We start from the raw sequence: 14,666 nt of genomic DNA, 5'->3' as shown, positions 1-14,666 counted from the left end.
ACAATAAATAACCAACCTTGAATACTTAAGCATAATGTTTACCTGACAATATCTGTGAATACAGCAATAGAATATTAGAAAATAACAGAACACATGTATGATAGATTAGCAATATATAGACAAGCTTATATAAAGCATATATACTTCATAGAAAAGAGAATGTTCATCCAAAAAAGATTACATCTAAGTTCACAAAGGACAGGTTTTTTAAAAAAATAGGCCGCTATAGTCTGATTTAGGGATGGCCAAATAGCTTGTATCTTGTGAATTGCATTTGATATTTCAAATTTATATGAGAAATTGTTCCCTAACATATTTTAAATGTGCATCTGTTACTGCTTATCTATGGGAGCTCAAGTACAAACTGCAGATCATCATCCAAAAACAAGGAGTATCTGAGCTACATATGATTTCACATGCTGTACAATAAAGAAGCCAACTCCTTCATTCAGAGAACATGGCCCCATGGCCACGAGGCTCAGATCTCCTCAGTAGGTTGACTCAGAATTAATCCTGACACAGAATGCTGGGGTTGTTGTAGAAATTCACATGTGTATTTGAGACAAACCAGCAGGAGGAATGCATGTGACAATCAAGGATTTCACGTACTTTGCGAAGCCAATGAAATCTTCATGGTTGGTGTTGATGTAGGAGACTTGGATGTCGATCAACAGCAGTACCTATAAGTCCAAGAGAATCACTTCAGTGAAAACCCACCTTAAATATTCTCAAACACTAAATTCGGTAATAGCCTACAAGTCATTTATCTTTATTTAATTTTAAAAAGGATGCTTCAGTTAGAATGAAAAGTTGCATTAACTTTTTTCATTAGACTCTCATTTTTACTCTAAACTCAGAAACAAAAGATCTATGTGAAAAGTCTGAGTCCCACATGAAGATAACAGCATTATAGTTTATAAGCATGTACTTAACATGCTTACTTAACACAGAGCCAACTTAACACAGAACCTAGAATTATTCTATTCCTCTAAAACGTAGGTGTAATGTTCAAAAGGACGCATGTATAAAAATACATGTGGCAAGAAGGTCATGGAGGAGCTGCTTAGAGCTTCCTGCTCCTGTAGACATCATATGTTAGCCACAAAATAGCAATATCACCTCTTGTTTATCCTCTCCTCTTCTATCTCTTTAAGCTCCCTATAGGCAAGTAGAAGTATCTCATCAACCAACTCAAAAAGGCAATATACAAATAAATAGAAAGCCTCCTTGAGATCAATAGGCTTCACTGAAGGTGAAATCTGAGTGCATCCAAACATTCGTGGTAACAGTTCATTGGCACAGTCTATATAATGCCCCCCAGGAGGTGCATCCTCAGGAAAGCCTTCCCTGACCCTCACCCCACACCCTCACCCAAGACCAAGTTGGATCATGCTGTTACTCTCATACAGTCTATAAATCATAATATTTTTATGTATTATACCCTATACTTTTTCTTTGTGGTGTTTATCACAAATGTAATTAATTATTTATATTATATTTTGTTTGATGTTTTGCATCCCTGCAAGACTGTAAGCTCCATGGAAGCAGAGATTATATTTATCTTGTTCACCACTTTATCCCCAGAACCTAGCATGATACACACAACAGGTGCCTGAGAAATATTTGTGGCTGTAAATTCTATGACTATCTACCAGTCTTGAAGAATAGTTTATTTTAAAGGGAGAAATTTATTCCCATATAATTAGTACATGGCCAAGTATTATTGTTTCTCACTCATTACCCAATGCTATGGTCTCTGAGGCTTTGCTTTTGTGGCTAATCTCAGTTGGTCATCTGACCAAATCTTGCTGTCAGCCCCAAGGAGCCCTACCGAAAAAAAGACTAAATGAATCACCCCAAACCCATCCCCACTACCAACATAAAGTCAATGCCCAGGCACTAACTGGGTCAACAATATCATACTTGTATGAAAAACTTTCATATCATCAGATAATAGGTTTTTTTCTTCTCTTAATGAAGAAAACTGAAGAGTTAGGAGGAGTCATCACTATTAGATTATCTGTGGCATTGTCACTATTCTCCCTATAATAAATCCAGATTCTATTAAATTTTATACCCCAAATCCATTTGGCTAGGAGTTTGGATCAATAAACCATAATATTTAAGCACAAATTAGTAGTTGCCACCATAAAGAGCAAAATATCTACATAATTCTCAACATTGCCAAAGGTTGTCATGAATATCTTGGACGTTCACACACATTAACTTGGACTGCAGTACAGGGGAAAAGTGGAAGAAAAATAACAACTATGGCTGTTCTCATTCATATTCCTGGAAACTGGGAGTCTGTTTTCATCCTAGGAAAAGAGCCAGGTTGCATGTGGGGGATGAAAAGGAAAATAGTACATTTTTTTCTCTTTTTTTCACTCTCTCTCACTGCCTTTCTCACCCACAGTTATTGAAAATTTAGTTGAAGAAATGTAAAGCTACCCCTGGTAGCAGTAATCACCCACAAAGCCAACCATTTCAACATGCAATTACATGTATGGAAGCACCTGGAATAACAGCAGGCACACACCAAAGCTCAAAAAACCTTTGTTTTAGAAAAAAGTTCAGACAGATTTATGGTTTTTCATATTTTTAATTCTGAAGAATTTCCCCCACACACAAAGTTTCCACAGCAGAGGTTGGTAATAATTCCATTTTTTAAAAAAACTGCAAGAATACCTCAAAGCAGTATTGGCACAGAGGTCTAAGGAAATGGGTCACTCTCTGACCAGCGACTTCAGAAGTACCATATGGCCTAAAGCAGCACGGAGTTCAGAACTCAAATGTGAAATCTATGCAAACTGACATGTTCACGTTACCAAAAACATCCATGTTTTTACTATGCCACACAGGTCCATATTAGCAGTGGCAGGCACCAGCTTCTTCAGGCAGTTGATTAACTGTCAAACCAGGCCACCTGAGATGGTCACTTAGGAGAGAGATGCTCGCTCCCTCCCTTAACTCCCACTTGGGGAATGAATTAATCACTACATCAGAGGTACAGATGGAAGACAGTCTCGCTTGAAATCAGAAAAGGCAATTCTTTCTCATGTCTACTATGTGTCATAGCTCTTTAGGAATAACAAAAACAACTAAAATTAATGAAGAACTAAGAGCTATATCTGGATTACTTCATTTCATCCTCACAAAATACCTGTGAGTTAATTACCATTATTATTCCCTTTCAGATGAGGAAACTGAAGTGTAAAAGTAATAAATAACTTGTTCATTTACACAGAAAGCAAATGACAGAGCTTGGGTTCGAACTCAGGTAGTCTGAACCCAGAGCCCACAATCTTTTTTCTTTTTTTTTTTTAAATAATCTTTTCCCTTATTTTTTTTGGCTGCATCGGGTCTTAGTTGCGGCACACGGGATCTTCATTGAGGCATGTGGGATCTTTCATTACGGTGCATGGAACCCGCATCCCCTGCATTGGAAGGTGGATTCTTTACCGCTGGACCACCAGGAAGTCCCTGGAGCCCACAATCTTAATGACAGTGAAAAATTTGAGTGTGTCATTTCAGTAAAACAAAAACTCTGAAACGTGAAACATGAAGAAGTTAACTGATATAGATATGAACACAAAGATAATTAAGATAATAATTATACAACTTTTTCCTCAATACTGTTTTTACACAGGATCCCTAAGAGTTAAGTAGGATGTATTATCATTTGAACTTCATAGAATAAAGATACAAATTAAAATGGTTATCTTAGTTACTTAAGGCCAGGAGTACAGTTGATAACAGAACTCGTTTTCTTGGTCCAGCAGGAGCCGTGACATTAGGTGTGTGGGGGAACTTCTGGTCTCAGGTTGTATACCTGGACCCAGGCTTGATTTCACTGGCTCATGAGTTAACATTGATTTGTTTATCTCTGCTAAGTCACAAAGCCTATTTTCTCCACTTTTGGCTATTGTGACTACTCCAAGAGTGAGGAAGTTGCAAAATAAGTGAACACTATGAATAATCGTTAGTTAACTTTCAAAACGCGATGATAAAAAGTAGCAGCAATGAATCCCAAAGCTCGAGCAGAGAGCAGCAGGTTGTTACCAGAGTCCCTCACAAATATCCCAACCTGCCCGGCCTCCATCCCTCTGTCTCTTCGCTTTCTCCTTCCACGCCCACCCCAACCCTACAGTACCCTCTGACACACGGTGCATGTGTCTCTCTCCCTGTGGTTTGTCTCTACCTCTCTCTCTCCTATTCTGCCTTCCTCCTTTTCCCCAGTTCTTTCTCTCCTTCTTTCCAATTCACCTAAGAACCACAAAATCTTGGAATTCTAACTTATAGAGGACTTCAGAGATCATATAGACCAACATTTCAACATTGTACATGAGAAAAAAAACAGTCCCGAGAAGTGATTTGCGCAAGAACATGCTGTTATTCTGTGGTGAACACATGGCTTCAGTCCAGTGTCCTCTTCGTGCTGTCACACTCGCAGCTGTGTCCTGGAACTGAAGAGCTTCTGAAAACCTTTGTGTTTCCCATTATAATGTTTTATAAATAACTAAGAAAACATCCACCTAAATTTAAGAAGCTTTAATTATTTTCATGTAGTCCTTAACTTTTTTCAATGAATTATCCTCACTTGAAAATAATCGTTCATTCGTAGTTAGCCAAGATTCAAAGACAATTTCAAAGCCACTCCTTACAAACCATGTATATTTACAAAATAGTTAGAAATGCTTAAAAGAGCTGTTCTTAAATGTTTTTATTTTTTTAGTCATAGGTTCCATGGATAAGCTGATGAATAGCTTTATCCATTCTCCTCAAGAAAAAAAATAAAAACACTAAACATTTTGCAAAACATTTCAGCAATTTATGAATATCTTGGTGCCCATCTGTGGGCCCTATCTTAAAGAAAATATGTGATATGTTTCCAGATTAGTGGTTTTCAAAGTGGGGTGTGTACATGCTAAGGGTACACATGATGATTCATGAAGTGTTGAAAAAAATAATGGAACTCCTATTACTGCTTTTTAAATGTTATCCTTCTAAGGTCTTTATATATGTTTATATTTTTAACATACACAAGATGTTAGTATAGCAACACATGTATAAAATTCATAAATAAGTAAAAATAAACATATGTGGTGGTGTTCTCGGCTCTTTTTTTTTCTATTCAGGGATACGCCGACTGTTGGAGACCAAACAACCCTGGTGAGATCTTCCACTTCCCACAAGGACCCTGCCCACTAGGGAAGGCCTCTCCTCACCTGGTCCTTTGTCTTCCCTTCTCGCTCACGAATGTGGTTAGCAACAATCCTTTCCGTTTCCTCGCAGAGTCTGGGGAAGTTTGCCAGCTGTCAAGAAAAACAGATCTGAGTGTTAATACTCAAATATTTATACTGCCAAAAAAGAAACAAAAATAAGTTATGTTGTATTCCAGAAGACATGCATTACCATTCTGGAAGCAGAAATGAAATATCCTAAAGAAGAATGGCAGAGTGACAGAAAAGACAGCACAAACTACAATCAGAAGTTACTACGTTATCTGAGAAGAAACACTTCAAAACCAGCAGAGAAATTCCCTGCAAAGAAAACAGAAACCCAGATGCCATCTAGCTCTATGCTGTACAGAGTTAGCACTTAATAAAGTTCAAAGATGAAGAAGATAGAAATGAGGATGAAAAGGAGGATAATGACTAACATTTATAGAGTGCTTACCATGTTCCAGGTTGTGTGCTAAGCACCACATGAATTACCTCATTCGAAATTCACAACAATCATAAAAGACAGATCCGATTATTAACCCCATTTTACAGAGGAGGAAAGCAAAGTGCAGAGAGGTTAAGTAACTTGCCCCAGACTACACAGTTCAAAATCGGTGGGTCCAGGATTCCTACCCAAGCCCTCAGACTCCAGAGTTCATGGTCTTGTCCATCACTCTTTGAGGGTGATTCACATTCCATGAACCACAGAGATCATTTTTTTAAATTCTACCTTAACAGATGTGTTTTTATGTACATATTTTTGGCAAAACTGCAGAAATAATGCATGTCAATCACTTATCCCATCTCATTTATGCAGGTAATTTTCCAAAATTTAGTTTGCAAAAATGAATGAATTATGGGGCTTCCCTGGTGGTGCAGTGGTTGAGAATCTGCCTGCTAATGCAGGGGACACGGGTTCGAGCCCTAGTCTGGGAGGATCCCACATGCCGCGGAGCAACTAGGCCCGTGAGCCACAACTACTGAGCCTGCGCATCTGGAGCCTGTGCTCCGCAACAAAAGAGGCCGCGATAGTCAGAGGCCCGCACACCACGATGAAGAGTGGCCCCCGCTTGCCACAACTAGAGAAAGCCCTCGCATAGAAACGAAGACACACACAGCAAAAATAAAAATAAATAAATTACTAAACTCCTACCCACCCCCCCAAAAAAGAATGAATTATAGTTGTTTTCAGTGTAAGGAAGAAAAAGAAAAGGACACTATCAATACAAGGATGTTCAAGGGAGCCTAACCTAAAAACGGGGCTTAGTTGGGTAAAGTTGTGTGGAACGTTTGTGGGGAGAATGGAGCTTGCCAAGCACAGGAACATGTGTGAAGGCACTGGAGGACAGGGACAATGAGTGGTCAAAGAAGTAAAGGAAGGTCAGTGCAGAGAGCAAGGGGATGGTCTTTAGGCAAAGCTAGAATGGTAAACAGGGGCTTGATCCTTGTAGACCTGTTAGGAATTTTGGCTTCTGAAGCAATTCAGATGGAAAATAATGGGACTTGGACCGGGACAGCAGCAATAGAAATGGAAAAAAGTGGGCAAATTCATGGTTTATGACAGGCAAAGATTAATTCCATTTATTATAAAAAGCACTTGCAAATTAATAAGATTAACACTAATATCTCACATAAAAACAGGCAAAAAATGTGATTTAATTTAAAAAGAAATTCAATGGTCAGTAAGAGATATTAAACTGCACAGAGTAATGCAAAGAAAGATAATAACTACTATGTTGTCAAGTTACTATAACCATTTTTATAAGACTTAATGCAGGTGAAGGTGCACTGAGACTAGCACAGTTTAAACTTGCTGAAGGGACGTCAATGAGAATAATCTTTCTGTTAAGCAATTTGGCAATATGTTTCAAAAATTTTAAAGACACACACACGTCAGTCTAATTACTTCATGGAATTCTGAGCTAAAATAATAAGGAAATTCATCACGGCGTTACTTGTAATAGCAACAATAAGACAAACAGACATAACTCTATAAGCCACCTAAGTATCCAATAATGTTAAATAAATTAGGTAGGTCCACTAATGGGATGTAATAAGCCATTCCAAATAATAGCTAATATTTGATATAATACTATCTAATTTATAAATAATATCTAACAACATGCTAAAGTATCTATGACACTGGGTGAAGAAAATCAGGCTACTAAATATAAAATGTGATTACACACAAGCATACACACACACTCATAGTCACAGGCCACCATATACACTTGATATCCTTTGAGGATATAGCCAAAGACCTTAAAAACTCCAAAATTCTTGAGTAATACTGTAGCACATAATATTTCCCCTAACTTGTATGCTAGGCCTCCCTGAGATGTGATTGCTCCACGGTCATTGGAGTCACTGTGCGCACCTACTTTATAGCATGCATGATGCACATTAGTGTCTTAGCAAGACAACAAACTGCACTACTTCATGGAACCATTGTGATTACAAATCACATATAAATGTTAAATCACCTAATGCTGTAAGTCTGCTGTCTGTGCACAGAAAAGAATCTGCACAAATACTACAAAATGTTAATAGCAACAACCACTTTGAATGATGGGCTTATGCATAATTTTAATTTTTTTCTATATACATGTTTGCATTTTCCAAATTTTTCCACAACGAACATACTTTTTTAAAAAATTAATTTATTTATTTTTGGCTACATTGGGTCTTCGTGGCTGTGCGCAGGCTTTCTCTAGTTGCAGCAAGAGGGGGCTACTCTTCGTTGTGGTGCGCAGGCCTCTCATTGCAGTGGCTTCTCTTGTTGCAGAGCACAGGCTCTAGGCGCTCGGGCTTTGGTAGTTGTGGCACATGGGCTCAGTACTTGTGGCTCGCGGGCTCTAAAGCGCAGGCTCCGTAGTTGTGGCTCACGGGCTTAGTTGCTCTACAGCATGTGGGATCCTCCCGGACCAGGGCTCGAACCCGTGTCCCCTGCATTGGCAGGCGGATTCTTAACCACTGCGCCACCAGGGAAGTCCTAGAGTACTTTTATAACAACATCATTAGAGCATAGAAACCTGGCTGCCTTGGTCACCTCAAAATTCACAGCCCAGTGTCTGTTCATGAGATCACCAAACCATCATCCCCTTACTGAGACTCCTAGCTGAATCCTGAGATCTGTGCTCATTTAGGGGCTTACTTCATGAATAACTTCAAGACACAAATGAAGCTTCCATTTTGAGTTTTGGAAACATTCTTCGGGGACAGTTCTATCATTCCAGAAGCCGTTTTATACTCTGAGAATACTGCAAGTTATTTTTTGTAAGACCTATAAAAAGTTTCTAAGTATGGAAGGGATAGCTGATGAATACTTGTCCTTCTTCTTGACTAATGCAAACCTAGGTGGCACATCCGGCACAAACCACTAGCCTGCACTAGGCCACCAGAGCAATTGTTCCTCCTCTGCACTCAGAGAGTACCCCAAGCTATCATTGCATACTTGCTTTTGATGATAGCCACACTAACATAGAACCACACTCCTGCAGAGAAGTGACTACACAAGCAATAGCGGTCTACTAAATAGGATGGGGATGCCAATAGCATTTAGAAAATGGATTATAGCAGATTATTTCTAAAACACCAAAGAGTGGCAATATAAATATTTATTCAGAAACTAAATACTTGATAGCTGAAGGACCACAGACTAGTATGCAGACATCAATAAGCCAAGGAAAGGCCAAAATGATAAGAGCATCCCATGAAGTAGAAACATCTAAGAACCCTCTAATCTACTGCCCTTGGCAGGAGGATTGATTTTTTTGTGTGTACCTCCTGATCTTTCCAAGCTCAATTTCATCAGGAAAGGAACCCGCCAGAGCCATATTTTTGTATCTACAACTGAGAAAACTGGATGCAAATGAGCCTAAATTCTAAGTGGGATAAAATGGAAAGAGAGTACACTAGAAGAACTGCCCTCAGAGAAATATTGAAGGGGACAGTAAGCAGGAAAGATCTAGGCATTACTGAAAGGCAGTAATGAAGCCAATACAGTTTCTAACTGGTTGGTCTTAAAAGGTTTGTAGGAGTGTAAAAAATGTGTGGGAGTATAAAAATCAAAATGATGGTTTTAATTGCTGACTCCCAAATGTAATGCTCCAGTCCCAATTCTTCATAATACATATAGGAAGAAGGCAAAAAAAAAAGTCCTACTGACATTCAGAATGACTTCTGAGTAGGCTTTCTGCCACTCATTTCATTACCTCATTCAGCAGAGTCCCTGCTCAGTTTGCATGACGTTCTACTTAGCTTTAACAGATACTCAGCTGATTGCTCACTTCAATCCCTTGCCTCTCTTCTATGTCTCTTACTTAAGGTGTAATCAGTTTTCTCAACCACTTAAGTCATTATAATTTTCAGTCTCTTTTGCTCTGGATGTTGAACTAAAAGCTTACCATTGTAAGAACACAATTTTTTGTCAAAGTCATCAAAATTTTAATCACGTGTGCCAAAATAATATTGACCTAGAAATCACCATCATTAGATCTTTATTCTTCTATTAATTATTTAAATATTCTGCAAATTGATTTATACAGGCTCAAGGAATTAAGGCTTTGCTATTGGATATAATAACTTTATATTCTTAAATTTATTTCACATCAGTCATTCATTTAACAAACATTCTTTGGGCACCACTATAGGCCAGCTCTGAGCTGAGTTTATGTCAAAGCACCTGATACTGGAAACCTCACAGTCTTGAGTGGCAGGTTGACTATACAGATAAATTGTTATGACTATATACAAAAATCAAGGAGAAACACAAAGAAGTAAGTGGCTAAACCTGCTCTGAGAAGGCCTCAGAAGATTTGATGCTTAAACAATGACAGCAAAGCTTCCAGACAAAGCTGAACATCTATTAAATGATGAATTACTTCTAAATAGCTTATGTTAAAATTATGTTGAATATTCTTAAATAATAAGGAAGATTAAATGGAGTAATAATACAATATACATGTATTTAGGAATCAAAACTTTAAATATATAATTCTAAGAGAAAACTTTATACTTGTTCTGAGACAAAGTAGCACCATCATTTTTTTAAATACAAAAACATGTTTTAATAAAATCCAAAATTTTAAGTATCATTTAGGGTAGTGTTTAATTATTTTGATGGGATGTCAATATAAAAATTTAATTTTAAGCATGGAGCACATTTTTCCCTAGAGGAAAAAAAATCACTTGAAAGACATTTCTACTCAATAAAAATAAATTATACACTTACAAAATGTATTAACCATTGATTAATCCGATCATGAGAGCCATACTATTAGGTTTCTCTTGGAACAGGCACAAGGCCAGGCAAGATTCTATACCTTCAAGAGTAACTAGTTCAATGCCTTAAGCAAAGACTCAGGTTCTTAAGTAACCATCTGTTCACAGTTCCATTGCAAACACCACTGAGAAAATGAACAAAAACCAGAATAAAATTTCTTTTATGTGCATGACTTGAGTTGATGGTTTGGCTGACCTAAAGATATGGGCTCTATTTTGATCAAAATACTATAAACCGTCCAGTGTTGGCCACGCACTACAAACTCGGTAGCCATAATGATTTTACTGCTTATAAAAGCATGCAATAATTTTATTCTATTTATGTGAATTAAAATCTGCCCTTAAAACCCCTAGTGATTTTTAATTTGTGTGTAGCATAATGGTGGATTTATTCAGGAGATAAGAGAATACTTATTTGGCACAACACAGTTGTTATGAAAAAAGGAAAAACAGAAGTATTCACATTTACAAAAGTGATCAAAAATGAGAAACAATTCTAGTAAAACAGGTCAAGAAACTTCCCAAGTGTAAGTGGGAAAATTCTTTATTGAGGATTCTATATTTTAGGAGTGGCACATAGGAAGTCTAGGAAGATCTAAGTGAAGTTGGTAAAAAGGGGAAGGATGCCAGATCCCACCTGGGAGGCCTTGGGTAAAGTAATCAGAGAGAAAGAAATACTGTTAGTCCTCCTTCTCCAAGTGGGCAAATCCCAAACCTCAAATATTTTCTACAAATGATGGGACGAATGGTGAGCTCTGTGAAGGAAGAACATATATGGTAAGTTGATATGTTCTCCATTACATATCTGACCTTATTATTTCTTCTAAACAAAGAAATGAAGAGAATGCTAGTGTTATTTATCAGATGCTAAGGAATTAAAACAAAAAGCCCAACCTTAAGTGAAATAAAGCTGAAAGGTAGTCAGAAGAGCCATAATCTCATTAAGTAATCAGAAAACATCCAAACAGGAGGGCAGGAGGGTGTTGGTGCTGGGTCAAAACAATACCTGAAGAAAATAACCAGGTTTTCATCACCACTCTTTCCACATTTATCTCTGGTAAACATTATTAAGCAGTTAAAATGGAACAAGAAAAATCATGCAGAAAGTAAGAGGAAAAGCAGGGGCCAGGGTAAATTATAAATTAAGAATTAATTGCAAAGATCATGAATCCTTTAACGAATTGTGAGATTAAAAGGTGAGATGACTATCTCTTGAATTTTAGTCAAGTCCCAGGACTGAATTTCATATAAAACCCAAAAAATGATTCAAACTTTAATACTCAGCCTGATTTGAAACCTGAGTACCATGGCCCATTATGAGGCATCTGCTGTATGTGAAGCACAGCACAGAGTGTTTGACTGGACAGCTAGCCATTAGAAGAGATGAAATGCAAATCTTTATGTACAGAGTGAAAACAAGAGCAGATCTATCCAGATCTAAAAGAAAATTCTATTTGAGCATGATGCTTTGTAGCTATTCTCTTTCATCCTACAAGCTTTCATGGAAGTTACTCAAGTGACTACTTTAGCCAAACAGAAAATCACCTGCCAAGTCAATGAGACATGATTCATGTATTCAATTATTCATTCAATAATTATTATTGAAAACCTGGATGTTCAGGGGTTATAAATAGAGTAATGAGCTTAACAAACCAAGTCCCTACTCTCATGGAGCTTACATTCTCCAAGTCCCTCTACTGTCCAACAATCACAACAAAAATAAAAGACATATGTAGTATAATTCATGTGGTCGTATGTGCCACAAAGAAAAACAAATTTGGTAAGTAGATGAAGAATGATATGAGTGTGTGTGTATATCTGTGTGTGTGTGTGTGTGTGTGTGTTCGAAGGAAGCATGTGCAATTGCTGACAGAAAATAATAATTTTCTGTCAGAGGAAGACTCTGATTATGTGGCATTTGAGCAAAGACCTGAAAGAAGCTAGGATGTGACCCATGCAGATATCTCGAGGCAGAGCATTTCCAACACTGAGAATGAGAAATGCAAAGGCCCTGCACTACATCTCCTTGACCTGTTGAAGAAACAAGGAAACCAGTGTAGCTGGAGTGGACTGTGGGGAGGGAGATGGGAGAAGTTTAGAAGTGAAAAGGAGCAAGATCATGCAGGGCCTTGAAAGCTGTGGTAAGGTCTTTGGATTCACTGCTTAGTTATGTGTATTCAGGGTCAGATATCTACTTACCTAACATGCCACAAAACTCAGCATTTCTTCTAACAGCACTTTTTTTGGTTTTTTTGTTTGTTTTGGGTTTTGTTTTTTGGGTTTTTTTGCGGTATGCGGGCCTCTCACTGTTGTGGCCTCTCCCGTTGTGGAGTACAGGCTCTGGATGCGCAGGCTCAGTGGCCATGGCTCATGGACCCAGCCGCTCCGCAGCATGTGGGATCTTCCCAGACCAGGGCACGAACCCAAGTCCCCTGCATCGGTAGGCGGACTCTCAACCACTGCACCACCAGGGAAGCCCCTCTAACAGCACTTTTTAATGAAAAGTCTTTCCCAGTGTTTCTAATAACCAACTAATGTATCTTTTTTATTTCCTTGCAAAGCATTTTTTTCTTTTTTCTAAGCAGGGAGAAAAAAATCAATTAATTGGTATGATGGCGATCCAAGAATGTGGCTTCCCAAGAGGCCAATAAATGGCACAGTTGCTAAACTGTGGTTAAAAAAACAAGATGTTCCTCTCAGTGCTTCCTGCAAAAAAGCTCAGGACCCTGCAATGAAGCACTGGAGAAGAGGCAGTAGAGAAAAGCAGCTGAAAGATGATGCCCACCAGAAAAATTCCAAAGTTGAGATGTCCCTGGAGTGAAGCCAAATAGCTCATAAAACTCTAATGTCCCTGTCTTGTCCTCCAGTGCCCCAGAGACCACAGTGAGAAAACATCTGAGAAGAAGTGCATTCCCCCAGGTTAGCTTTGTGCCTTGTTATCTGAACACATATAAATCCCATGTGTTTCACTGATGTTTATTTATGTGGCTTAAGGAAAAGAAAACTTAAGTATTTTACACATAAGAAATTCAACATGAGCAATTGTAAGTGAAAATATTGTTTTAAGTTTATATATATATATTCACATATACATATTCTTATATATATATATATACACAATACAGTGAGAGTAACTATACATTTTAGATTGCCTGGAGCAGTCTTGGTTTACTCATATTATTCCAGTGAAAGTATTGATAGCTCCCCTTTTAAATCTCAAATCTGTGTTGGACAATAAATTATATGGTCACCTTATCTATGGGTTGTGTTCAAAAGGGGTCAAATAATTAAGTCCTGGCATACTCAACTTTAATTAGGATTATTTTGCTTTACAAAAGACTTTAATTAGACCAGTTTTAAGGTAAAAAAAAATTGAAGGTAGACATAATAAGGCCAAATATCAAGAACATCAAATTGAGGAATAAGGAAAAGGATAGATACTTGAAAGAAAACCTGTCCAAATTTTATCATTTTACAAGGAGTGACTAGAGGAAGTGGCAAGGTGGTGGAGTAGAAGGACAGGAGCTCACCCCTTCTTACAAAAACACAACTAACTACTGAACAGCCATTGACAAAAAAAAAAAGCAAAAAAAAAAAAAAAGCTGAAAACCACCAAAAAAGATATCCTACATCCAAAGACAAAGAAGAAGCCACAATGAGACGGTAGGAGGGGCGCAATAGCGATAAAATCAAATTCCATACCTGCTGGGTGGGTGGAAAATAATTATATCACAGAAGTTCTCCCACAGGAGTGAAAGTCCCGAGCCCCATGTCAGGCTTCCTAGCCTGGGAGTCTGGCAATGGGAGGAGGAGCCCCCAGAGAATCTGGCTTTGAAGGCCAGCAAAGTTTGATCACAGGAATTCCACAGGACTGGGGGAAACAGAAACTCCACTCTTGGAAGGTGCACACAAGGTCTCATGCGCACCAGGACCCAGGGGAAAAAAGCAGTGACCTCATAAGAGACCGGGCCAGACCTACCTGCTAATATTGGAGGGTCTCCTACGGAGGTAGAGGGTGGCTGTGGCTCGCTGCAGGGACAAAGACACTGGCAGCAGCAGTTCTGGTGAGTACTCATTGGTGTGAGCCCACTTGGAGGCCGCCACTTCCTCCCCAAGACCTATCACCTCCCAACAGTGCTGGGATGCCTCAGGCCAAAC

General features: G+C 38.4%; 1 protein-coding gene across 10 annotated transcripts in view; it reads right to left on the bottom strand.

Moving 5' to 3' along the window:
• The window catches only part of DNM3 (dynamin 3), a 596,153-nt gene that overhangs the window by 342,892 nt on the left and 238,595 nt on the right, over positions 1 to 14,666 (bottom strand). For all 10 annotated transcript variants that reach the window (XR_014014161.1, XR_014014162.1, XR_014014163.1 and 7 more), the window contains exons 11-12: positions 5,229 to 5,315; positions 610 to 680 (exon numbers count right to left, since the gene is read on the bottom strand). Coding sequence is in view for 7 of the 10 variants with exons in the window: in XM_081221443.1 (XP_081077569.1) it covers positions 610 to 680; positions 5,229 to 5,315 (158 nt within the window). In the remaining 3 variants the exon portion in view is untranslated. The remainder of the gene's footprint in view (positions 1 to 609; positions 681 to 5,228; positions 5,316 to 14,666) is intronic.

Source organism: Mesoplodon bidens, assembly GCF_964165515.1.
Source record: "Mesoplodon bidens genome assembly, chromosome: 2".
NCBI classification, from domain to species: Eukaryota; Metazoa; Chordata; class Mammalia; order Artiodactyla; family Ziphiidae; genus Mesoplodon; species Mesoplodon bidens.
Note: the sequence above shows the minus strand (reverse complement) of the source record. Positions and strands in the feature narration are given on the sequence as shown.